The 27,859-nt window shown below is 39.4% G+C and overlaps 1 protein-coding gene across 2 annotated transcripts in view; it reads left to right on the top strand.

Annotated features, from left to right (window-relative positions):
• Mms19 (MMS19 nucleotide excision repair protein) overlaps positions 1-27,859 on the top strand; it is a 316,830-nt gene that overhangs the window by 266,922 nt on the left and 22,049 nt on the right. For both annotated transcript variants that reach the window (XM_083142473.1, XM_083142472.1), the window contains exon 15: positions 3,514-3,626. In XM_083142473.1, coding sequence (XP_082998599.1) covers positions 3,514-3,626 — 113 coding nt within the window. The remainder of the gene's footprint in view (positions 1-3,513; positions 3,627-27,859) is intronic.

Genomic DNA, 27,859 nt, shown 5'->3' with positions numbered 1-27,859 from the left:
ATTTAGTACAAAATTCTGCCATTTTGTTATAATTTTTTTTGGATAATCTCCAGGCTCTACTTTTTTTTAAAAAATAAATGTCTAAATATGCAACTTCTTTTACACTGCAGTCATCTCAAAACAATCCTTTATTTAGGAAGTCAATGAAGTAGTCAGGATCTTCAAGGACCATTTATATTGGATCGGTAGAATATTGGTTATCAGTATCGGTACCTAATCGGTATCGGCGAAAATTTCATATCGACCCGTTCCTAATATATATACACATGCAGAAGGTTGTTTGGGATATATTTTGAACTACTTTCAAGGTGTACTGACATGAACTGCCATGCTGCCATCACCGGTTGCATTCTATCAGGCCACCAGCATTGTGGACTATCCATCACCCTACACTGGAGTTTCCATTGTAGCAATCTACTTTGGAGAACAGGCATGGGAATCCTATCCGTTCCTCTCTGCAGGCTTTCCAAAGACTGGGGAGGGTGCATGGATGGCGATGTTGTTTCAAGAGTCTAAATTCACAGAAATCCATAGGAATGGCAACAGCACTTTTCACTGTAATGTCCTGAAATGGGATAACATGGATCCCTGTTTGCTGCTTCATCTTCTGATAAAAGCAGAGGGATGTTCGGGCAATATGTTTTGTGGCCTTGTCCATATGAATATGCATCTGTTGAGTGTCCTCTCTGTATAAACAAGGGATGTCTGTACGGAAGATGGTATTGACCAGGGGTTGAAATTCTAGGTGTACCAGTTTTTGTTGTTTTTTCAAAATGTGCTCATTTTTATTTTTACCATTTTCCTAGTTAACACTAGGAGGATGGACCTGTCACCTTGACAGGTGACTTTTATATACGAGGGTGGTTTGAAAAGTTCTCGGAATCACCACCAGATGTCAGTGCTAGGACAACGAGGTTCCCGCATAGTAATAGGCCATCCTTTATTAATAAACACGTGGCGCGTCAGTGTTCCGGGTAGAGATCTGTGGTGCAGACGTCACTTTGTAGTTGTTCCCGTGCAGTGCTTTGTGAAGATGGAAAAAATCGAGATTCGAGCGGTGATTAAGTACTTCGTAAAGAAAGGTATGAGAGCAAAGGAAATTCATGCCGATTTTCTGAACACACTGGGGGACTCGGCTCCTTCATATTCAACTGTTGCAAAGTGGACAAACGAGTTTAAATTTGGTCGGGACAGCTTAGAAGATGATCCACGTAGTGGTCGCCCAAAATGTGCTACTACCCCAGAAATTATTGAAAAAGTGCATAAATTGGTCATGGAGGATCGCCGACTGAAAGTGCGTGAAATTGCTGAAGCTATAGGAATGTCATCCGAACGGGCGTATCACATTTTAACAGTTGAAGTGGATATGAGAAAATTATCTGAAAGATGGGTGCCGCGACTTTTAACACAAGACCATAAACGCATCAGAGTGGACATTTCAGAACAATGTTTGACTCGTTTTAAGAGAAACCAAACAGATTTTTTGCGCCGGTTTGTGACGACAGATGAAACGTGGGTCCACTACTATACCCCAGAGACAAAACAACAGTCAAAGCAGTGGAAACATGTTGATTCACCACCACCAAAGAAAGCAAAGGCAATACGGTCGGCCGGAAAGGTAATGGCGTCAGTGTTTTGGGATGCGAAAGGGATTCTGTTGATCGATTATCTTCCCACTGGTCAAACAATTACGGGACAATACTACGCTAATCTCCTCAACCAACTAAAGCATAAGATACGGGAAAAGAGGCCAGGTTTGGTAAGAAAGAAAATCATCTTGCATCAGGACAGTGCGCGCCCTCACACAAGTGTCGTTGCCATGGCAAAAATTCATGAACTTGGTTACGAATTGTTGCCACATCCACCTTATTTCCCTGATTTGGCTCCCTCAGACTTCCATCTTTTCCCCAAACTCAAAAGTTTCTTCGGTGGACGGAGATTCTCTTCAAAGGAAGAACTAATAGCCGAAGTTGACACGTATTTCACAGGATTGGAGGAATCTAATTTTCGAGATGGGATCAAGGCATTGGAACATCGCTGGACCAAGTGCATTAGTGTACAGGGAGACTACATTGAAAAATAAAAAAAAAAATCACTGTTGTAAGTCGTTTCTTTCTATTCCATTCCGAGAACTTTTCAAACCACCCTCATATATATATATATATATATATATATATCTTAATTTTGACAATGTTAAGTTTACTCCATGGCTCCCATGTTTTGTGTTCTTAAAAGTTCGCATAATCACTTTTTGTAGATGCAAAATAATCTAACCGAGTTATTTTTAGTGGATTTTATTTTATCTGCAACGTTTGTTACAATTGTAGAGTGACTAGCCATGTGAGGTTGTGTTGTATGTGAATCTAGGGTATGCTCGAAAGAGTTCTGAGAAACCAGGAAGAAATGTTGCAGATAAAATAAAAGCCACTAAAAATAACTGGGTTAGATTATTTTGCATCCTCCCATATTCTGCAATTTTTAATAAATATTAGTGCTCTACACTTCTAGAAAAAAAATAAACTTTAATCCTACCTCTGAAGGATACTGCAATGGATTAACATTATAAGCGGTCACCCGTCATTTTGACTGGTACAGTTATTTAGGTAGATACGTCTGTAAACAATAGCAGATTCAGTGTAAGGGAACCTATGTTCATTATTGCTAATGTTTCTCGTCTAATAGACGTATTTTCAAATTGCATGTTAGTTCAGATCAAAGTTCAAGTCTACATTCTTGACCAAATGATGTGCCTTTATACGGAGTTTATACGAAATTTGTATGCAGAAAATTCACGTGTTCTTCAAGGTTTCGGATTCCGTAGCCATGCTGGATCTTATATAAAGAGGTGACGACCGAGAAAGTTTCGAGTGGAGACTTTAGTTTTAAATTATGAAAAGAATTGGCTGCACTTCGTGCAACTAAAAGAAAACAGAACCCTAAGCAGTGGCACTTGCAAGACTTGTCAAATAGGAGGCTGTAAAAGGAAGACTAGATCCAGAAACTTTTGTATGATCTGTAAGAAGTACGCATGTAGGCCTTGTTATAGTTCTGGACAGGTGTTTTAAAGTACGTTCGATCCTTTAATGCCTCGGGTGGATTTCATTAATTAAAATCGAAATATTGTAATCTGTGATTACTGAATATGAATAACACAGTCCTTCTGAGCTGATTTTGTTTCCCCATCATAACCCCTCTTTTATTTGTTATAAGAGGCAAGGTTTTGTAAGAAACTTATAATAATGTAAAATTCAAACAAATAAATCGACACAGAAGTTGATTCACGCTCATGATAACAACAATGAAAAATATTGCAAGGAAAAACTGTACCCGTCAAAATGATGCATATTAGTCCTAATGGTAGCTAGGAAATCACGGAAGAGTGATCAGGAAACAATAAATTTTAGAATTTTGGTTGAAGCTGGTAGCAGAATATTTTTTATTGTGAAAGCACAGATACATGCTATGGATCAGTTATCGCTATCATAAATTATTTTGTTCCCTTCCCATTTGCAGGCCCTGAAACTACTTAGCAATAGTGATGTAAATGAAGTGATTGCAGAAGGATTTGAAGTAATTATGACAGAGACTGAGGAATGTCTTAATATAAGATCTCATGCTATTGTGAGGTAAGTTTTTTTTTGTGTGTGTGAGAAAGGTAGGTGGGAGGAGTGAAGGGGAGGGGGACAGGCAGGCCCACAGATTGTCATAGTGTTCAAAAGCAGGGTATACTTTGTGAATTTTGTATCTTATGCACCTAATTAATTTTAGCTTGTAGTTCAACACACAGAGGATGTACTATGTAAGTAAGATGTACGACACGTGAAACAGCAGATGTAAGAAAGTCATGTGGATTTTGTATCTCGCTATAGATATGGCATGGTATGCAAGAGATCCATATTTGATCCCTACTTGAGCCAATTTTCATATTTTGCACAGTGCGAATTACTCACTTTTAGTAAACAATAAAATTTCATATAAAATATAAAATATAATTTACTTACTTACTCATATATCATAAGTAAATGGTCTTTTATATTTTATATGAAATTTTATTGTTTGAGCCTATTTCTAAGAATTTTTTTTCTGAACTTTCTTGATTCTTTTCAATCATTTTACAATATCTGTACTGCATATGGTGAATGTATATTCAAGTTTTGTTCTTATAAAGAGTGACTCAAAAGAACGGGATATTTTCTATCATGTCCTTGAAACCATGGGAGGTTGGTAGCACTGAATGACATGTACAACGCTGCTCACAACATCTTGCAGCCTTTGTGGTCAAAGCATATTACAAGAATGGCAGCATGGAGGCCACACGTAAATCAATTTGGTGTCAGTTCAACATGGGAGGATATTGTCTTGTTCCATCAGCACATGCAATTAACACACATGTCTGTATTAGACCTGTTAACAACAGAACAACTTAAGGCAAGAATACAAGAAGAGATTGTCAGGATTCCTGTTGTTATATTATGTCACATCGTGCACAATGTCCGTCGCAGACTGCAGGAACAGGTTGGCTTCTCACCGGGAATTTCTTGAATTCTGAGAATTATGTGTGAATTATTGTCTGCGGAAATTTGGCGTGAATATGTCTCCGTAGATGTGAAAAATTGCAACTTTTATTAATCCAAATTCCATTGAATTTATACATATTTATTAATGCTCTGAGGCAAGTTTTCCACAGTTTAGCTCATATTTTATTTATAAATGCTCTGAGGCAAGTTTTCCACAGTTTAGCTCATATTTTTATCAAGGAAGGAGAAGAAAGCTGTATGGAAAATAATACAGAATTCTCTCAATCTGTTTACTTTGTTTGTATCATTTGTAGAACAATCTGTCTGGCAGACGTAAGGTTATTGCAAGGAAATATATCTTGACATTTATTAATACTTAAATTTGGAATTCTTATACAATTAACAATTTTTCTACTACATCTTGTAACATCTGTGACTTGTGTTTGTAGTTGCGTTTCTAGTCTGAGTATGTGAAATGGCAAATGTAAACTCCCCGCCTTAAATAAATAGAGAAAACATCTGCATGTACTCTTGAATTTTTGGAAAGTTCACCTTGAAAACCGGGAATTATACTTGACTTTTATCATGGTCCTAGAGTGGCCACCCCAAGGAATGTCTCCACACTGAAGGTGGTCATCTGCCGGATTTTATCTTCAAGAAATAACGGTATGAAATTCAACAATGCCATACTCTTTACTATTCACGAGCTTCACTAAATGTTGCAAAGGTATGCACTGTCTTTTTATTAATCTCGGTTCCAAAATGTCCCATTCTTTTGAGCCACCCTGTGTATGAACATACAGTCTCGGATGCTTGTGGCTTGTAACAATCGTATTGGAAGTCAATTAGACTGTTGCAATCCAGAAGTGTATGTGATAGTATATTTAGTGTTTCTATATTATGGCAATCTTTCTCCTTTCTAAGGATAAACCTTACATTTCTGAATACTGCTCACAATTCCAACTGGCAGCTGGGAGTACGAAACAGCGATCAGTTGAATTCTCTTTGACTGACATCGTGCATTTTCGAGTCACAAGGCACCACAAGTTCCTTGTGGGAAGAAACAAATGAGTGTCTGATATGCAGCATCTTTCCAAACTTACTGTAAAATGTGTGTGTGTGTCTAGTCTATATATATATTTATATATATATATATATATATATAATGGATAAAAGCAAGGAGGGCCAAAAGGGCTAAGTAAAAATCAAATAAGGTAAAAGGAAACACTCACCGGACATGATCATCCACCTCCTACCCCAACCAGCCAACAAATCTGTTCGCAAAAGATGGGAGAGGGCCTATATATCGGCCATGAGTGCAACCACTCCATCTGGCCTAAACAAGGCCACCCAGTAATGCCCAACCCTCACCCACCCTCCCGCCCTCCCTCCCAACTCATCCTACACACTCACAGTTTACGACGAGCCTGGTGACGAAACAGTGTTTTTTTCGTTCTACGCACCGCTTCTTCTTCAATGGGGACCTGGCAACTCTGCAGGACCCCAACTTCCGGTTCTGTCTTCTGTTTCTTCTCACACCGATGATGCTATAAATTAGCGAAAATTTTGAATTTTCCTACTGTCCGGTGAGTGTTTCCTTTTACCTTATTTGATTTTTATATATATATATATATATATATATAAAGGAAGGAGGGCCACAAGGGCTAAGTAAAAATCAAAGAAGGTAAAAGGAAACACTCATCGGACAGTAGAAAAATTCAAAATTTTCGCTAATTTCATAGCATCATCGGTGTAGGAGAAATAGACGGAGCCGGAACTTCCGATGATGCTATGAAATTAGCGAAAATTTTGAATTTTTCTACTGTCTGGTGAGTGTTTCCTTTTACCTTCTTTTATATATATATATATCACCTCCCCCACCCTCCTGATCCCCACAGCGGCAGGCGAGTTCACCCTTCACCCTAAGGGCACCTGCCACTCATCCAACCTAATTTACACCCTCATCTGCCAAATCTGCGGCAACTTCTACATAGGCGAAACCTCCACCCCCTTGAACCTAAGGATTAATAATCACCGTTCCTCCACCCAAAACTCCGATTTCACTGTTGCCATCCACACCAACAGCCATAACACCACCTTCAATAACTGCTTCCGTGTTGCCATCATCCATCTTTTACCCCCCCCCCCCCCCCGCTCTGACACATCTTTCCACAGGCGCTGGGAAAGGGCCTACATAACAGGCACGCACGCCACTATACCCCCCAGACTCAACCTAGCCAACCAGTAACCCTTTCCTCTCCTCCCCAAAATTACCCACCCACCTTACAGTAAACACTGGTGAAAGTACTTCTCGTCATCTATTAACTGTTTCTGGCAACACTGATCGTAGAGACGCTACAGTCAGTATTCTGTGCGTCTTCGCTTAGTAACACCGATCTTTCTTCTTCAACTTGAAAATGCAACATAGATCGCGAAATATAGAATAATTTCTCTTCGTGTGGTAAGTGTTTACTGTCTCCTTCATCATTAGTGTTTATCCACCCTTCTGGCACCTTTTCTGATCCTATTCCTGTGTTATATATATATATATATATATATATATATATAACACAGGAATAGGGTTAGAAATGGTGCCAGAAGGGCGGATAAATACAAATAATGAAGGAGACAGTAAACACTTACCACACGAATAGAAATAATTCAATATTTCGCGATCTAAGTCGCATTTTCAAGAAGGTAGATAAAAGATCGACGACACTTTGAGTATAGGCACAGAATACTGACCGTAGCGTCTCTACAGTCAGTGTTGCCAGAAACAGTTGAAAGGAAACACAAAATACTTTAGCCAGTGTTTACTGTAAGGTGGGTGGGTAGTTTTGGGGAGGAGAGGAAAGGGTTACTGGTTGGCTAGGTTGAGTCTGGGGGGTATAGTGGCGTGCGTGCCTGTTATGTAGGCCCTTTCCCAGCGCCTGCGGAAAGATGTGTCAGAGCGGGGGGGGGGGGGGGGTAAAAGATGGATGATGGCAACACGGAAGCAGTTATTGAAGGTGGTGTTATGGCTGTTGGTGTGGATGGCAACTGTGAAATCGGAGTTTTGGGTGGAGGAACGGTGATTATTTATCCTTAGATTCAAGGGGGTGGAGGTTTCGCCTAGGAAGACGACCCTAGGTTTTTCCCGAAAGATGTCTCTGGTCTCGGGATCACTGTGCAGGATGGGGAGGAGGGAGTGGAGGGTATGTCTGATTTTCGTAATGTGAGGGTGGTATTGGGTGATCAGAGTTGGAGGGTTGGTTTTGGGTTGTTTGGTGCAGTTGTGGGAGTTAGCTCTAGTGATTTGTTTGTTGATGAGGGTGGAGGGGTAGCCACGGTTGGTTAGGGCTTGGTGCAGGCGTAGGTTGTAGTTTTGGCGGGATGAGGGGGATGAGTTGAGGCGCTGGCCTCTGAGGGCAAGGGAAAATGGGATGGCTTTTTTGGTGTGGTAGGGGTGTAAGCTGGAGTAGTGGAGATACTGGAGGTGGTTGGTTGGTTTGATATGTATGGATGTTTCCAAGTGGTCTCCCGCAATGTGGATGTCCACATCGAGGAAGGTCACTTGGTCTTTGGAGTGGAACCAGGTGAATTTGAGGGTGGTGAACTCATTTAGTCGGTTTAGGAATGTTGTGAGGGAGGGTTCGCCATGTGTCCAGAGGAGAAAAATGTCATCAATGAATCTAAGCCAGAGGAGTGGTTTCAGTTGCTGGGAGTCAAGGAATTCCTGTTCCAGCCTGCCCATGAACAGGTTGGCATAAGAGGGGGCCATGCGGGTACCCATAGCTGTGCCACGTATCTGCAGGTAATGTTGGTCACCGAAGCAGAAGTTGTTGCAGGTAAGTACAAGGTTGGCTAGTTGTATCAGGAAGTGAGTGCTGGGATTGTGGGGTTTGGGTCGGCTGTTAAGGAATGATTCCGTGGCACGGAGGCCATGGGCATGGGGAATATTTGTGTAAAGGGATGTGACATCAACTGTTGTGAGGATGGTGTTGGGTGGTAGGGATGGTAAGTTTTGGATGATGTTGAGGAAGTGGTTGGTGTCACGGAGGTAGGAGGGCAGGGCTTGGACTATATATCTATACGTATATTGGTTGTTTACGACGTGTACTTATGGATCCTGTGCCACGAAAAACCTATTTCAATCTGTCTCTGTAGGGGAGGGGGGGGGGAGTAGCAACATTCGTAAATCTCATTTCATTGGCGATGTGGCTTACGAAGCTTTGAGTTCCCTTTTCTAAGTAGTGAAAATATATTGCAGTTGGCAACACTGCAGACAGGTGTGTGCCCGGTGCAGTTTCTAGTCGAAGCAACTACGTTATGCAGAGGGAGGGGCGTGCTGTTGATTGAATGAACGCACTGAGACCTACTAGGTATCTTACGACTGCGGGTACCCGGAGGGTTTTCGATACCTGCCAAGAACGATCTGGGCAGATGGTCAGTCAAGGTGCTCAAGCGAGGGTGTTGCGCAGGTTGCATGGCATTTCAGGAGTGATGTCTCGCGAACGGGTCTGCTCCAGGTCTTGTGCAGGCCTCTATTTCGGACCAAGATGTTTTGGAGGTTGGGGGGACGACGGAAGACGTGTGTGTGTGTGTGTGTGTGTGTATGTGTATGAGAGAGAGAGAGAACGGGAGAGCAATGTTACTCCTACAGCTTTTACTTCACAACTGAAGTTGTTGACTGACATCTATCGAGGTGCACACCCCCGAAGACGATTGGTGGACATATAGAGCTATGTAGCAAAAAGTAGGTCTGCCGCCGGTTGGGCTTGTTATCAGCATAGTTTGTTTATTGAAATTGTAATTAGAATAAAAAATAGTTCCTAGTCTTCGACTGTCTCATTTCTTGGAGAAATGTGGTGCATCAGGTTCTGATATTCAGCAGGGTGTTTTCTTGCATGTGCATATTGTAATAGCATTTCTTGATATTTAGCACCAAGTCTGCTGTTGTAGTTATTCTCTTCTAAGCTTTCAGGTCATCAGCAAGTGTAATTGGAGAGAATTTTTCAAGTCTGGGTTAATTTTAAAAAAGTGGCCCAAGATTAGACCCATGCATTACTCCTGATGTGATTCCCCCCCGTACTTCTATTAATATCAGTGATCACTGCCACCATCCTCGTTCAAACTTGTTGCACTCTTGCTTTCTGAACCCACCACTGGTCTTGGTAAGCACATCAAATACAATAGCCATAAAATCCACAAAGTACAAATTTCAAGCACACAACCCACACACTCATAGACACCAAAATCTAGGAAATGCATGCCATCATACACTTCATGCATGAGCTAAGCGTTGATAGCAGACAAGCACATCACACTTTGATTCACCTACTACAACAGTTAACGCCGGGCAATAGCAGATGGACAGTTGACAGCAGTGCACTTAGTAGTTGACAACAGTGCACTTAGTGGCAGCCAGAGAACTAAACACTATAGAAGCTCGCCAAGCGACAGTGCAATAAGTTCCAACAAGGATGGTGACAATGGCCACTGAAAATTAATAGAACTACAACAAAAAAAAGTCACAGAAAAAGTGAGTACTAGTTTCTCTGTGCTTATCTACTACCTCGTCTCTCATTTCTCAAATATGAATATTGGTTTTGGGTGCAAACAGTTGATGTAGTTGTTCAGATAACTTGAAACCTGGATGTTTACTTAACTATACATCATGGTTAACCATATCACATGTAAATACGGAGAAACTAGTACTCACTTTTATCCGCGAAGCTGTTTTTTCTTTTTCGATTAATTTCAGTGGCCACTGCCACCATCCTCGTTAAAACTTACTGTACTGTTCTGCCGTCATAGATGAAAAGGCCCTAACTACACTTTTCCTTGTTTTTGAGATTTTCGCACCATAATATTGGCCGTAACATGATGCACCAGATGGTAGCTTTTGGAGACCCTATCTTCAATCCAAATGGGTGAAATCAAGGAATACCCTATGTGCAAATGTACCTTATAAAACGTCACAAATGGCCCTATCTGGTAGTTAGGGCCTTCTTATAAGTAGAGTTCCATTTCCTTTGAAAGGTAGGTTTTTTTTCAATACTTGTTTATAACAATGAATTGACTTCAAAAAAGCCGTCGTTTCTTGGTTGCCAAATAATCGGGCTTTTCTTGAATATTTACTTGCTGATAACAATGACTGGACTTCAAAGTAAGCCGTAGTTCCTTTGTTGCAAAATAAACTGTGCATGAACTTCAGAGAAACTGAGTTATTTGTAAATTGATCGTCGCGGAGAGAGCTCTGTTTTTGTGTATTACAATGGATGATCTGGAACAAAGTAAAAAGGCTTTGACCTTAGCCTTAAATAAAATGCAATGTGAACGAGTACAATTATTAAAGAAGAAACTTTCTACTTCCACGAGGGTTGCATTTCATGACAATGATTATGTTCCTGATGTTCTTTCATCAAATGGTAGTGATTCAGATATATCCATTGGCGACTCAGCTTCCATTAGTGATTCTGTGTCTAGTGCAACATTACCCACCAAGGATCTACGTTAGAAGAAGACATGCGATGACTCAGACACTATTCCATCTACATCAAGAAATTGCTTGAATGCATATGTTGTCAAGAAAAGGAAGAAGAAGCAGTTTACAAGAGAAGATAAGAAGCGAATGCAACAATCGAAGAATATTGCAAGACATCTTGTTAGGGAGCCATGTGATGAAAAGTGTCGAAGAAAGTGTAAATTGAAGATTAATGAAGATCATCGAAGAGAGATAAACTGTCAGTTTTGGAAGTGCAATTGGCTTGAACGCCGAAGTTTTATTTTAAACCACGTGAAACAGTGTCCAACTAGCAGGTCTAAAACTACTGGAGAAAGGTCACGGAGGAGGAATAGTTTCTTCTACTTTCTTCCGAATGAAGGCAAGCAAGCAATGTCTACAAGACATTCTTCCTAACTACACTGGGATTTACCAAAGAAAATAATAGTGTTGTTTATGATGCTGTAACATCTACACCTAGTGATTCTCTTACACCACCTCCTGATATGAGAGGAAAATATGGCTACCCAGAAAGGAAAATCGATAGAAATATTATTGAACAGCATATTGAATCATATATCCTACAATTTCTCACTACCGGAGAGAACACGCGCCACTAAGGAGATACTTACCCAGCGACATATGTATTTCTGATATGTATTCTGATTTTGTTAGAAAGAATGGCAAGATTTGTTCATACGAGCTTTACAGGAAAGTCCTTTGTAAGATGAACATTTCCTTTGGTAGGTTGGGTCATGAAGAGTGTGAACAATTGCAAGTTTTGTCAGTACACAATGAAGAACATGCAGCGAATCGTGACAGTGAATGTGAAATTTGCCTAGCATGGACAAGTCATATTAAACGTGCTGAAAGAAGTAGAGAGGAATATCAGAAATACAGTAATGGAGACATCGAAAATTCAAAGACAGTGGTTGTGTCGGTAGATTTGCAAAAGGTCGTTATGTTACCTCGAATGGACACATTCAAGTCTGCAGCTTTCTCTAAACGAATTATTGCATTTAACAAAACATTTGCTCTGGTAGGTAGCAAAAAGAGAAGGAATGTAATGGCGGCCATATGGCATGAGGGAGTATCTGGTCGGAAGAAGGAAGATATTGTAAGTTGTTTTCATCAATTCTTTTCTCACTTTCGTGATATAACCCATTTTGTTTTTTGGCTTGATAATTGTTTGTCACAAAATAAGAATCGGTGCCTTTTTTCTTATTTTGTATATAAAGTTAATTCCGACGAAGTTTCAGCTGAAGTAATTGATGTCAGCTGATAGCTTTCATCACCAGGTTGAACTGTCAATGAAGAAAAAAGGAAAAATATATGATTTCAATGACTTCTGCAATGCTGTTCAAGAGGCAAATTCAGGAAAAGTTATATTGAAGGTGATGGAAACTGATCACTTCTGCAAATGGCTCTATTACTCATCACTGCATAAGCTCAAACACACCAATCAACACCCTCTCTTAAGTGACATTGTCAGTTTATGTGTGGAGGTAAGAGCATGAAATATAAAACAGATTATGATCTTGATTTTCAGGAGCTCAATTTCTTACAAAACGTTGTCATGAAAAGAGGTTTTCCTCTTCCTGAAGTAAGAAGGAATCCATGTGGAATTTCAGAAGAAAGGAAAAGACATTTTAGACAAGTTACTTAGACTAATGCCTCATAACAGACAGTCATTCTGGATAAACTTTCCCGTAACACATGAAGAAGATACGTTAGATTGAACAACATTTCTTGTACACTATTGTGACTAAAACTTATTAATATGTTTACTGTAAGAAACAAAATGTTTTCCTAAACCACTCTTAAATGTGTAATTCTTTGTTAAACAAATCAATAATAATTCGTGTAATACATTGCAAATAAATGTAGTGAAAAGTAATAAAAAAGCAATGAAAAGTAATAAAACATTGTAATAGCGAGTATAACCAAAAATATTATTCCCTCAACTCAAATTAAAACATGATTTAACCATTTAATGAAAAGTTAGGGCCTTTTTGTCTCCAACATCTTACATCCAACATGTTTGTATTGTTGTGAAAAGTCCCTAACTACACTTCCATGGAATCTTCATTTCACCGCACAAAGCTGTGACATGTTGAACACCTAAATACCACCCCAAAAAAATATTTCAATATCTTACTATGGAATGCAACAAAAATTTATTGAATTTTAATACTCTAACTTGTTTGCACAAAGCTAAACGCATTTCTCTCTGTTTCTCGAAATATGTACATTTGTAGTTAGGGCCTTTTTATTTATGACGGCAGTGTTGCTTGGCATGCGTCTTTTGTTTGTAGTTCTCTGGCTGCCGCTAGGTGCCCTGTTGTTAACCGTGCGTCTGGGTCTGTGTCGTCTGCTATTTCCGGCCGATAACTGTTGGAGGGGAATCCAAGTGTGGTTCGCTTGCCCGCTATCGATGTTTAGCTCATGCGGGAAGTGCATTATGGCATGTGTTTCCTTGATTTTGGTGTCTACGAGCGTGTGGGCAGTGTGTTTGACTTGAACCTTTTGAATTTTATGGCTATTGTATTTGATATGTTTAGCAAGACCAGTAGTGGGTTGGACTTTTTTTGCATCTGCTAGGTGCTGTTGGATTCTTTCATTGACAGATCTGATGGACCTGCCGATGTAATGTGCCTTGCATTCACACTCTGCATCATATACACCTGGGTTATCAAGGGGGAAGAGGAAGTACCCTTTGTGTTTGTTCAGTTTATCAGCTATTTTGAAATTGGGTTTGTGCACTACTTAGATGCCATGTGGGAGAAGGGCTTTGGAAGTGGTGGGATGGTAGGGGAAGGCAAACCATTTATATTGGCCGCTGGAGGTTGATTGTGGCTGAGTTGCTTGTGGATGGGTTGATTGTGGTTGGTTAGGGTGTCTGGTTTACAAAACCAATATAAATTACATTTGTGCTAGTGTAATCAATTGAACCGGTGAGACCAAGAAGGGAAAGATTCAAATTTTTGAACAAAATGGCTGAATACTTTAAATACATATCAGAGCTAAAATAAAGGTTTAAAAACAAACCACTTATGGAATAATGTTACTATGGCAGGGTGGTGACAGACCTGGAAAACTGCGAAAAATCAGGGAATTTGAGGTGTCAAAAGAAGTCAGGGAAATGTCAGAAATTTTGTCTTGATTGGCTTTTTTTTTTTTAAAAAAAAAAAAAAAAAAAAAAGATATTGTTATGGAACTCTGTACAGGGACAGGAAATCTTGTTGCTAACATTCGGCCTCAACTTTTAGGCCCCTTTTATGCACAACACAACCACGGCGCCAGAAACCAGTGACGGCAGGAGAAGAGAGAAATTTCCGGAGGGGCAGAAAAATGTGTTAAGCCTCTAAATATTATGTGGAAAATGCATTGAATTATCATTTTTTCTTGTCTGTATGGGAGTAGTAAGGAGACAGAACTGTCAACAGATGGAGGGGATGGGAGCGGGTGGTGCCATCCGATAGTTGTTGGACGTTGTAGTAAGGCATTTTGTTCGACAAATTGAAGGAACATGGAAACAAATAGGCTCCATTCATACATACGATTTTTGTCGAATATCGCCACCCGACAAAGTATCTCACTACAACATGCGACAGAAATTGTATGCATGGCACTTGTATGGAATTGATTTTTGTTGGATGTCTTTGGACTACAACATCGAACAAAAATCGCATGGATAAACAAGAAGAGCTTTAGACTGCAAATATGCTGCTGGAATTTTGTTACTCTTGTAGCTCACTTCATCTTATTTAATGTAGCAGTGCTTACGAAAGTTTTCTTTCATCATCCTGACGTATTACTAGTTTCACACAAGTTAACATACGTTTACAATGACATTGCACTATTCTTAGTTATCGAGAAGAATCAAACCAAATGGGGTATACATATATTGAATACTATCACGAAGAAGTGAGACACAAATCTTCACTGGTGAATGTTATAAAAATTGGCAAGTGCATGCTCCCAACCTCAAATTTACTGCAACACTAGTATTGCAATGAAATTAACGCCACTCCTTGTCCTTTCTGTTTTAACTCGTGAGAGATGGTCATTAATCTCTCACTGAGTGAAGTTAATGTCCAATATTATGAAATAAAATACTAATAATAAATACGTAAATATTTTAATGCCATATTAACTCGAATCATTCAATCATAAAAGCAAATTACTTTCTTCAAGAATTGACTTTTCTCTGCCAGCCCTGCTAAATTTTTACTTTCCATCTACTGATTTATACGAGGGGTGGCCAGAAAGTAATTTCCAATTAGTATGGACATTGATTTTTTGCAAACGCGAAAACCGTGAAAAATGGAATTGCTGCGAAGTTGTATTTATGAATGTGCAGTGTTGTCTGGACACATTTTTCGCCCATTCGAAATATCAAAATAATGCGAATTTGACATGAAATACGAATTGTTGGTGTTTTTAGCTAAAAAAAAAAAAAAATTAAAAAATGTCCTAAAACAACGAAAAATTGCATGAAATCCAACATTATTTTATTTTCTAGGCCATGTTTGTGTACATAGAATCTGCAAGTTTTCCAACATTTTATTCAAGAGTAAACTATAATGCTTATTATACATGGAATAATTCCGACATCCACATTAAATCATGTATTTCCCACGATTTTTTCAACTTCTATCAAAACCATTTGCATCACAGAGCAAAGTGGCAGGGTTCTAACAGGAGATGGAGTGAGTATCCGCCGTCACACTTGAGCCACATCTTCAGTATTTGTCGTGCGAGATGTGTTTTGAATTACCAAACTAGGAGCACACCGTCGGCATTTCTCGAGCGAGAAATAATGGAGCTCAGTTGTTAGGGCATCTGACTACCATGCGAGAGACCCAGGGTTGATCCCATCTGGGGGAGAACTGGGATCTTTTCCACCTATTCAAACTTCTCCGGCGCCCACCCAGTGTCATATCAAGCAGGTACCTGGAGGAAACTTTGACGGATAAAGGTAGCCAGGAGCGTGGTGCTGATCACATCACCCCCACCTTCATCCGTGATCAAGAAAGTGTGGGGCCCTAACTCCATACCCCTATACACCTTCATGGCAAAATGAAGGGGAACACTTTACTTTTACTTCCTTAAAAATGTGTTCCAACATATCAGACTGTCACAAAAATATACGTAGACCATGTGACCTACAATTTGAAATAATAGTAAAAGCACAATGGAGTATTAAGTTTCGCTGTATTTGGCAGAAAAATGTTCTAAAACAAAAACACGAATTTTGGGAAACGTAAAACTTAACAAGTCAAAAAAAGATAATGCCAATTTTTGGTGCCATAATATATCGGTATCTGTCACGTGATATTGATTGATTTAAATTTTTTGGGTGCGTTGCAAAGGGTCCATGTGTACTCAGCTGTATGGTGTTGTGCACATTTGATTGGCCTTCTGTGAATTGTCTGCACCATCGTCTGACCATACTATCACTCACGACGTCTTGTCTGCACAACTCACACAATTGCTGGTGGCTCTGTGCCAAATTCTGAGCATGCAATGTAGACTACATCGCAGTCGGTGGGAGACTGTATGAGAGCTGCAATCTTTAACCTAGAACTATCCTAAAATGGATGCATTGCAACTGTACCAGATTACAGCTACATGCCACTTCTTCCTGCCTGCATGTGTGTGTGTTGCTCTCCGACCACTAGTGCTGCGTATAGGCACCATTGGTGCTTTTTTCAGTATGCCCCTCGTGTATGGACTTTCAGAAGCTGTTATTAACAGAGTGTTCCTGTTTTAATGTGTGGTTAGCTAAATCAGGTACCTATACAATGCAATTCTATAAATTCCTTGCATTACATTTCTAATACCTACATATCCCTTTCGTCAGCAATAATTGTATAACTGCATGTTGTCAGTACTTCACTTGGATATACTGTACTGAAGCAGATATCCCATTGATAAGGTAAGGAAATATGACACTTTCTTTTGTACAATTCAATTGTTTCACTTATATGCAAGAGTTAAGTTCTTTGCTTTACAGAGAAGAAAGAAGTAGCTTTATGCATCAAAAAATGAGTCCGCACTCATGGTTCTTGCAAGCAGAGGGTTCCAAACCTGAGTGGAAATATCAGCATATAATGCCGAGAATGTATAAGGAGACTGATAAATTACAAATTGTATTTCTTAATCAGTCACTCTTCACTCTTATCTCATTTAGTCGTAAATTTAAGAATAATCAAGTATTATATTTTAAACTTACTGTGTATGATAAATTTTCGTAATACTTCCCTAGCTTGTGAATTGTAATAATTTTCGAAATTCACTATTTTGCTGTTTGAATTCAAATCATAGAGAATAGAGAAATTTATTCAATTTCATAGAAGATAATATTAGTACTTAACAAATCCATACCTGGATCTGTATGAGTTTATTATTTCTATTTGCAAAAACATCGATTTAATATAGTCTGTAATTGTCAGGGAAAAATGTAAATTATGTCCTGGAAAACCTGGAAAAGTCAGGGAATTTCATTTCTGCTTGTTTGTAGCCACCCTGCTATGGTTATAATTAATAAGTTTGTAATTGTAAGTTTCTTCATCCAGCTTTTAGTTTTGGTTGTTATGAAATTTTTTTTTTATTTCCCGAAAGTAAGGTCGAGTGGAATCTTTCCCTTCTTGGTCTCACAGATTCAATTATAAATACGGAGAAACTAGTACTCACTTTATTCACGAAACTGTTTTTTCTTCTTCGTTCTATTAATTTCAGTGCCTGCTGCCACCATCCTCGTTGGAACTTGCTGTACTGTTGCTTGGCATGTGTCTTTTGTTTGTAGTTCTCCGGCTGCTGCTAGGTGCGCTGTTGTTAACTGTGCATCTGGGTCTTTGTCGTTTGCTATTTCCGGGTGATAACTGTTGTAGTAGGGGAATCCAAGTGTGGTGCGCTTGCCTGCTATTGATGTTTAGCTCGTGCGGGAAGTGCATTATGGCATGCGTTTTCTTGATTTTGGTGTCTACGAGCATGTGGGTAGTGTGTTTGACTTGAACCTTTTGAATTTTATGGCTATTGTATTTGATATGTTTAGCAAGACCAGTAGTGGGTTGGACTTTTTTTGCATCTGCTAGGTGCTGTTGGATTCTTTCATTGACAGATCTGATGGACCTGCCGATGTAATGTGCCTTGCATTCACACTCTGCATCATATACACCTGGGTTATCAAGGGGGAAGAGGAAGTACCGTTTGTGTTTGTTCAGTTTATCAGCTATTTTGAAATTGGGTTTGTGCGCTACTTTGATGCCATGTGGGAGAAGGGCTTTGGAAGTGGTGGGATGGTAGGGGAAGGCAAACCATTTATATTGCCCGCTGGAGGTTGATTGTGGCTGGGTTGCTTGCGGATGGGTTGATTGTGGTTGGTTAGGGTGTCTGACCTGTATTTCCACTTTACTGCACCAAGTGGAAAGTTGTGCTTCAGTGTAGCCATGTTTCAGGGCTATTTCAGTGATGGTGACTATCTCCTCTCGTAGATCCTCTTCTCTGCAACAGTAGGAGAGGGCTCTTTGATAAAAGTTCAGCCACACATTAGTTTATTGCTTAGGGAGATGGCTAGCATGTATGTACTGGTTGCCTACATCTGGTTTTCTGTAGACAGTGGTAGTGAATTTGTTAAGTGCACTGCTGATGGTGATGTCCAGGAAGTTGATTTTACCATGTTTTTCTTGTTCTACGGTGAAGTTGAGCCTGGGGTGGATGCTATTTAGCTTGTTCACTAAAAGGTTGAGTTCTTCTGTCTTTTTGTATACGACTATTGTGTCATCCGCGTACCTTCCATATCGGATGTATTGTAGTTCTGGAGTGTGGGGTATCTCTCTTTCAGCCAGGTGCATGACGATATTGGCTAAAGGAGCTGATAGCGGACTGCCCATTGCAAGGCCCTCGGATTGATGGTTGAATTTATCCTCAAACTGAAAGTAGTTGTGTTTTAAACAAACTTCCAATAGCCTGGTTCTCTCTTGTACCTCTAGAGCAGGGGTTCTGTTTGTTGTCAGCCACCAGGATGGTGGCATCGACCACTGAAGTTAATAGAATGAAGAAGATAAAACAGTTCTGCGGATAAAGTGAGTACTAGTTTCTCCGTATTTATATACTACAGCGTCTCTCTTTTCCCAATTATGAGTAATCAATTATGTTACAGAGACCTATGAGGTACAAAGCCATGCTGGAATTTAGTACCTTTACATTTTTTTTCCAATTTTTTTTCTGCAGCTGATAATATACTAATTGATCTAAGTTTTGCACACCATCAGAGTCATTAGTTTTAGAAATGGTACAGAAGACTGCTGTGACTCCTTTTCCTGGAAATTTATGTGTCAACAATATTGGATTGGAAATTTATTCTAAGATTTCTCTGCGCCCTTTAATTAATAATTCTCTGAGCATTAGTGACAGTGGATCTTTATTAGCATGCAATGTTAATTGAACATTATTCATTGCCTAGTGCTTCCACATAGACTTGTTCTGACTCTAGGTTTGTCTCATCTTCAGGTGAACAAATTTCTTTTTGCAGAATCGAATCTATGAGGGACCTGTGATTTTTACTATCTGGTGCACTAACCAACTACTCCACTGAAAGACTTGTAGGGTTTTGGATCATTGCGGTGAAGGCTGTTTCTTTGATTTTCCTCATGCTCGGCTATTTTTGACCTATCTGTTTCACCTTTGCATGTGCAGCTTGTGAAGTGCATGCAGATACATTGAAAATAGGCAAACATGTATTGAATGGACCACATATAATTCGGTGAAACACCATAACAGTACTACATAAAGAACCAAATTTGAAACTGAGGATATTTCTTCATAACAGTGGTCCAAAATCATATGTCATGCCACTGTAGAATTCAATTGAATATGGTCCCATAGCATGGTCCAAAATTTGCAGATATATCTGTTTTTTTGAGGTTAAAGGAAGTCGTACGAATGTTGACTGTGATTTGTGCATCTGCATTATTGTATATATGTAGTCAAAGATTGTATAGTTTGAAGTGTAAAAATCATATACTGTATTTACTTTCTAGTCATAGTACAGGACATTCGGTTATTTCTTCAATTTAAAAGCATTATGTGCATGATGATAAACATGAAGTGAAATAAATATAATAAATATAATGTCCGTCAATAGAATTTCTTACTTCGTTATATTTTTTTGGACTATTTCACAAACATATTGTGGCTCATTTTACACCTAAAATCAATTATTACGCTGCATGCCACATGAGTTACATTTGACTCGCAGAATATATTTTTTTCAAGCATTATATATCTTTTCTGAGCATTGAGTCTTTTGTTATTTGTAACATGACTGCATATACTATTGTATTGACATCATTCAAGTAGCTGACCAGCAATAATTCAAGGCCAAACAGAAAAGCTTGAAAACTGTTCATGAGTGGAAATGTTCTTTTTTTTTTTGTTTACTTGTCAGATTTAAGTGAAATTTGAAGACAAAAATATATGTAATAAATTGTTTGTATTAATTGTAACAACTACAGCATCACTAAATGAGATTTTCACAAACCATCTGCATTTTTTTTTTACATGGGGCCACTCTTGATGTAACATGTATGTTATAGCATGATAGTGTGAGTTGCTGGTGCACCATGAGGCTTCCAAGGTAAAGAGATGTATGAGTTATATGCTTCACAAGGCCCTGGGCATAAATCAATTGTGAGATAAATACAACTCACTTGGCAGTTAACATATTAAATCTGACAGATGCCCCACCTATTTTTTTCTATAATTTCCTCTTTTCACTCTTGTGTCACCTTGCTTCATTACATAACTTGCTAACTTCCCAAAGAATCGGAAAATATAGAAGCCAGTGATCAACTTAATGGCACTTGCGTTTATACCTTATCAAGGTTGCTATGTGTGTGGTAAAACTGGAAAACAGGGAAATATCAGGGAATTTTGCAGATCATCTGGAATTTTCATGCATTTTGGAGTCTTGAAGAGAAAAAGTTGCAAAATCAGATCACTTGTACTTCTGGATTCGGTTCTTGTGATTCCACTCCCAAAAAAGATTCCATTTAGAAACTTGTTTCTTTCGATCTTATGATTCTCAGTCTTGTGCAAAATTATGTTTCCTTTGAATTTCTGTAATAAATTTTCACTTTTATAATACTAGATATTAGAAAGAATATCAAAATGAAACTTGCAGTCCAGATATCTGATTGATAACTAAAGTACATTGACAATATGATCATAATTATTGGAAAGGTTGGTGAAGATGAGGTTATCGTCTATTATTTTATAGAGCTTAGTCTTGTTGACATTTCCTATAGAATTCCCATATGTAACAAAAATTTCTCCAGATGCTGTGTATTTAGAAATGTATGCAAGAAAGCAGCATTTTCTCCAACACTATAAATCCACCAGAAAATGAAAAATTGTGTATGGTTTATGAATTTTTCTCTTGTTTTTATATTATGGAAATCTGTTAATGGTGAAATAATGTACCTCTGTTACCTTAGCCTGAAGGCTAGATGAACGTGATTGTAGAATGCAATACATTTGATGCCGATTGTAATTTTATATTTTACTCTTTGAATTTTCACATGTTCTTGTGTGTGATACGGTGCAGCTATTTAGCGTGGCTACAAGGTTTGCACTTCACGGCTAAAAGAAGATAAACCGTAAGCAGATGTATTCTGTATTTGTAATCTTTCGGTAGCATGCTTCAATGTACTTGAATGTTTCGGACATAATGTCCAGTTTCTATTAAATATGTTAATTGATTGATTGATTTAGTTGATTTTACTTTGCGTTTTGTGCCTCTTGGCTAATTTGCGAAGATAAGGATGAGTGATGAAATGATTAAATTGATGAATGGACATTCACAAACAACCAAGCCCGAGCGGGATTCGAACCCGGGACCCTTGGTGTTGCAGCGCAATGTGCTAACCATTCGGCTACAGGGCCGGGCTAAATATGTTAATTGTTCACCAGCTGCTTTTTATCTTGGGCAACTTATATTAATCTACATTTACCATATCCTTCAATGAAACGTATCAATTTGGCACTGGGGACAGGATTTGAAGGATTCTGATCATATCGTCAGGATGACTTTATTGGCACGGGATAGTGACAAGTAAGATTTCATGTAGCAAATCAACAAGACGGTGTTTTACAGGTAACATTAAAGTTTGCTAATTTTGTATATGCTTAAGCAAAAGCAATATTCAGTTACTCGTCGTAACTTTCATACATTCGAGTGATTTCTATGAGTTACTGTAATTTGAAGTTTCAACAGCATGGCTCTCAACATTACATTCAGCGAATTTGTTGAAGAAAATGGAGATATTGAAAACTATTTCATGCATTTTGATCAACTCTGCCTCGCCAGAATGTGGCAACTGAAAGAAAAGCCGCAGTTCTATTAGCAGTATTTGGTCCTAAAGCTTTCCAAGTACTTCACAATATTACGGCTCCTGAAATGCCATATAATATAACATATGCTGTCATTCATGACAAAATGGTTCAGCACTTCAGGCCCAAAACCAACAAGTTTACAGAGAATTTGAAGTTTCGAAAATGTATTGTCTCAAGGAGAATCAGTTACTCAATTCGTAGTGAGAATCAAACAACATACAGCCAAGTTTGTGTATGAGCAGTATTTAGATGAGGCACTTGTTGAACAATTCATTGTTGGTATACTTTCAGATTCTATTTGAAAAATATTATTATCTGAAAGTGATCTTTCGTTTGCTAAATGTCAAGAGATTGCTTTGCATTGTGAGTTATTAGAACGAGAAGTTAAATTATTCTCGAATAAATAGAATGCAGATTGCCACGAACTCAAGAAATTTGACGCGGATGAATTCTGAACGTCACACAGGCTATCCAATGAGTTCACGCCCGAGCGAAATGAAGCAGAACGGCTGCAATCAATCTCGGAAATCAACAATCCCAGGCAAAATTCACACTTCCAGTGCGGCAGCTGCACCAAGAATCACTCACAAGGTCTATGTCTGGCAAGAAACGCAACCTATAGCTACTGCAAATGACAAGACCATTGGAATATACGATACAGAAAGATAGAGCCGTGAATAGAACGTCCAGTTCAACCTCACGGAGCACAACATCTGATGAGTTGTCTACGTTCAGCTTCAACCATCTCAACACTGATGCGCTCAGTCATCATTCGACACTGGTTACTTCTACTTAACACTTTTTGGAGCAGCAATTCAGTTCGGATAGCTTCATAATAAATCTCCAAATCAATAAATGTATTGTTAAATGTGAAGTAGTTTCTGGGTCTGCTGTTACTCTTTTCAACGAAAAGTATTTTGACCAGTTGTTTCCACACTATGTTAAATCTAATTCCAGCCTACGATTACGAGGTGTGAACGAAGGATATGTATGTGTTACAGGACAGACATCCATCAAACTATACTTAGACAATAGGGATTATGCTTTACCTGTCTTTCTCTGTCAGGAGAAACTTCTATATCCATTGATCGGTCGTACATGGTTGGACATTATTCAACCATCTTGGAGGCAATTATTAGTTACAGCTAGTGTTCTTTCAACTAACACCGTACCAGGTACTATTACTAATGCTAGTGCCGACGACTTAAGGCGATAAATTTCTTCTAGATACGAGAAAATCTTTGATGGTGATTTGACCAAACCCGTTTCACCTTATTTGGTTGATATACAACTGAGATCCAACTCTGCACCGATACTTCGTAGACATTACGAAGTTCATTACGGTATTCGAGACAGTATTCAGGACTCTATTCGAAATCTAGTGAAAGTAGGGTCAGTCGAATATTCTGATTGGGCCTCACCACTTGTCGTTGTTACCAAGAAAGATGGCTCACTTCGTCTCTGCACTTACTTCTCAGGAACGGTGAATAAAATGACTGAGAACATCAAGTTTCCCATTGCTAGAGTCGAGGATATTTTCTCTAAGTTGGCCAGGTGTAAATACTTTACGGTAATTGACCTTCAAATGGCTTATGGACAGTTGGAACTTTCTGAAGCTACCAAACGCATCACTGTCGGCAACACACCTTGGGGATTATATAAACGTCACATACTACTTTTTGGCATCAACATAAGTGAAGATTATTGCAAATGGTCCTAGCGAAGATCCTAGATGACATTCCCGGAGTTTCCTTCTACTTTGATGACATCATCATCGGAGGTGAAACATTACAAGAGTGCTTCACACGCATGTGTGATGTCCTGAGTCGTTTGGCCAAACACAATGTGAAAGCGAGTGCAAGCAAAAGTCAATTCCTAACCTCATCTATCGAGTACTTAGGATACATTGACACCATAGGTATATGGCTATCAGACAAGAACTTGAAGGCTGTCCTAAATTCTCCACCACCTCAAGACAAATCACAATTATGTTCCTTCATCGGGATGATCATCTTCATTGAAAGTTCGTACCCAACTTAGCTTCGAAACTTCACTTCTTGCTTTCTTTACTCAAGAAAAACATCTCGTGGAACTGGGACGATAACTGTCAACACGAGTTCGACAGCATCATGGTGGAACTTCAACAGGTTAATCTTGTTGTACCTTTTGATCCAACAAAGCCCATTGTACTTATCACCAATGGGTTTTCTTTCGGCTGTGGTGCGCAATTCTGTCATTGGGTCGACGATGGTCTGCAGACCATCGCCTGCGGTTCTATCACCTTCGTTGAGATGGAGAAGCTCTAGCCATAGTTCACGGAATCAAGCGATTTCACAAATTTTTACTCTGATCCAAGTTTGAGATTGTTACAGATGCACGTGCTGTAAAGTTTATCTTTTCTCCGGATCGAGCCATTTCAAAACATTCATCCAATAGATTGATGAGATGGGCTCTACTTTTATCTTCATATTGATATAATATAATTCATTCCAGCAAGGTAGAAGTAGCTGACATGCTAAGCAGTTTGCCTACGCAAACACGTGATACAATACCAGCTGGAGAACAAGAACTTCATGCTTATTTCGGGTCCATGAAGATGCTGTAGCTCCTCTTTCACGAGACTCAATGCAGAATGCCACTTCAGAAGACCCACTGCTCTCATTAGTGGTCTCCTGTGTAGTAAACTGTTGGCCAGATCAACTCGACATGTCTACTGAACGGAAGAAGCTCGCACCTTTCTTCGAAAGAAGAGCTCACCTTACGTACGAGCAGGAAACACTCATGTGGTCAGGCAGACTTTTCATACCCACAGTTAAACTGAAAGATGTTCTTCACACCTTACACGATGGACACATATGTTCAACTAGTATGAAAGAGTTGTGTCTATCCCGATTTTGGTGGCCAGGCATATCAGCGGAGATTATGGATTTTGAAGCGAGCTGCAATACATGCAGAGCTATTGTTCCTAAGGTCCGCAATGGACCTGATTCTTCATGGCCTCTTGTTTCGTACATGAACAGGAGATAAACCACTTCTTCTTTGCAGGGCGTAAGTTCCTAGTAGACGCGTTCAGCATGTGGACAGAAGTATAGCCTGTACATACTTTGGACACAAAAGAAACAATCTTCTGGCTTATGCATCTTGCACCACACTAGGGATTCCAAATAGTATCGAATCGGACAACAGACCAACGTTCACTTCTCTCGAACTTCGTAACTTCTGCCTTAAGAATGGTATCAAACATGTTACTTCACCGCCTTATCACAGCCCTAGCAACGGCTTAGCCGAACGATACGTTTGTGCTGTCAAAACCACTCTTGTCAAGCTTATAACTGAGAAATGCAATCTGAGCATGCTTGAACTTGATATGGGAATTGCCAACCTTCTTTTCATCCTTCGGAACATGCGACTGGGTGGAAAAGGAAGCCTGCCGGCACTCTCAGTCTCGACACACCGGCCCAGATTTTGGGGGGTACCAAACAATGTGCCTCTGTCGAGTGAATCTCCGTTCAGGCCGAGGAAGTCAGCAAAGTTTCAGAACGACTCTTCGTCGAGATATGGTACTTTCAACATCAATTCAGCAGTTTGGGTTCAATCACCTGAACATGGTACTCCAAATTACATCCCAGGAGTTGTTATTCATCGTATTGGGGATAGTATCCTCTATGAGATAATGTTGGAAGATGGGGTCACACGAGCAGTACACCCCAGGTGGTTGAAGAGACGTGTTTCACGCAATATTGCAGATGACGACGACTTCAATGTTTCAATACCAAGTAGAAATTCAGCCAACCCCGCTGGAACAGTACCAAAACATACCCCAGGCAGAGCCGGATACCCAGGACCAGGTCCTAGCATGCCTCACTCGTTTCCGAGAAGGCCTACCAGGATTCGCTGCCCACCAGATCAATACGGTCATCAGCATACCTGATCCACCAGATCGATATGGTCATCAGCATACCTGATCCACCATATCAATACGGTCATCAGCATACTTTTTTTTTTTTTTTTTTTAATGGAACACCTGGAGGGATGATACGGTCTAGGTATTAAGCGTGGCTACAAGGTTTGGACTTCACGGCTAAAAGAAGATAAACTGTATGCAGATGTATTATGTGTTTGTAATCTTTCGGTAGCATGCTTCAATGTACTTGAATGTTTCGGACATAACGTCCAGTTTCTATTAAATATGTTAATTGTTCACCGTCTGGTTTTAATCTTGTGCAACTATTAATCTACACTACCATGACCTTCAATCGAGCCTATCAGTGTGCGTAGAATGAAATTTGCTAAAAAAAAGTTGTGAAACTGAATATTCATAATAATTAACAGATTTTATATTTAATTGAAAGAGAGAAGGTTCGAAAGCAAAATTCATGATGACAAACATGTATGGAAAAATTTCATTTTTGGACTGGAAAACCTGGAAATGTCAGGAAATTTCATAATCAAAATATCATAACAACCCTGCTTATTCATTCCATGCTTTTTTAAATGAATATCTAAGCGCACGGCCATGAAATAAGGTATGTGGCAGAAGTTCGTGCTATTGCCATGTTGGAGCACAACCCCATGTGTTCAGAGGTTTAAGAGAATGAAAGATCTCATTGTAGAGTTGGTCTTTGTAATCTATGTGATACAAACTGACAGTATTTGCTCGAAAGGTTAGGGATGACACAAAAGTGCCCCGGAGAGAGATCGGTCTGATGCTCGAATTAAACAATGCAGCCCAGCTGACGTTGCCACCAGCAACTTTTATCCTGGTCTCGCTTTGTTTTTCCAATATGTGGCACCAGCACAATTCTGCCCAGTCACCTATTTTCATGGCTGGGCATTTAATTGCCTCTGAGAACAATGAATTTCATTTGTGAGTTTTGAGGAACAAAAATTTACTTCTTGTTACATCAGAAAGTTATGTTTTCTTTTTCATGTTATTTAGTTATAACTCTCGATAGGATAATGATATTTCAACATGTAGACTCATGAGCCAACAAATTGGACACCTGGGTTCGATTCCCGAGGTGGTTGATCTAAGGTCGGAATTTTTCTGGCCTTGATCCCACATAAAGTGGCTCTGGGACTCACACAACCTCAGATGAATGTATACCTGGGAGGTAGAGGCGGTCGGAGCACGCGCTGATCATATCACCTCCAAAGTAGCTGAGATCATGAATGTGTGGGCTCCTACCCCCACATTCCTTAAATGTGCCTTCATGGCATAGTACTATATGCTTTTTACCATGAGCCAAGAAGCACAACATTTTCCAAAAGGTTTCCACAATTGTCATGACTAGAGTATATTTACCTCTCATTTCCAGTGTTTCTTCCCACATCACGCTACGATGTCAGGGGTCCTGGGTTCAAATCATGGCCTAGGCATTGATGTTTGTGAGTGTCCAATCATCAATTTCATCATGTCATCACTCATACCCATTTTCGCAAATTAGCCAAAAGTGAC

The sequence above is a fragment of the Lepisma saccharinum genome, chromosome 21, assembly GCF_977018435.1.
Source record: "Lepisma saccharinum chromosome 21, izLepSacc3.1, whole genome shotgun sequence".
Taxonomy (NCBI): Eukaryota; Metazoa; Arthropoda; class Insecta; order Zygentoma; family Lepismatidae; genus Lepisma; species Lepisma saccharinum.
Note: the sequence above shows the minus strand (reverse complement) of the source record. Positions and strands in the feature narration are given on the sequence as shown.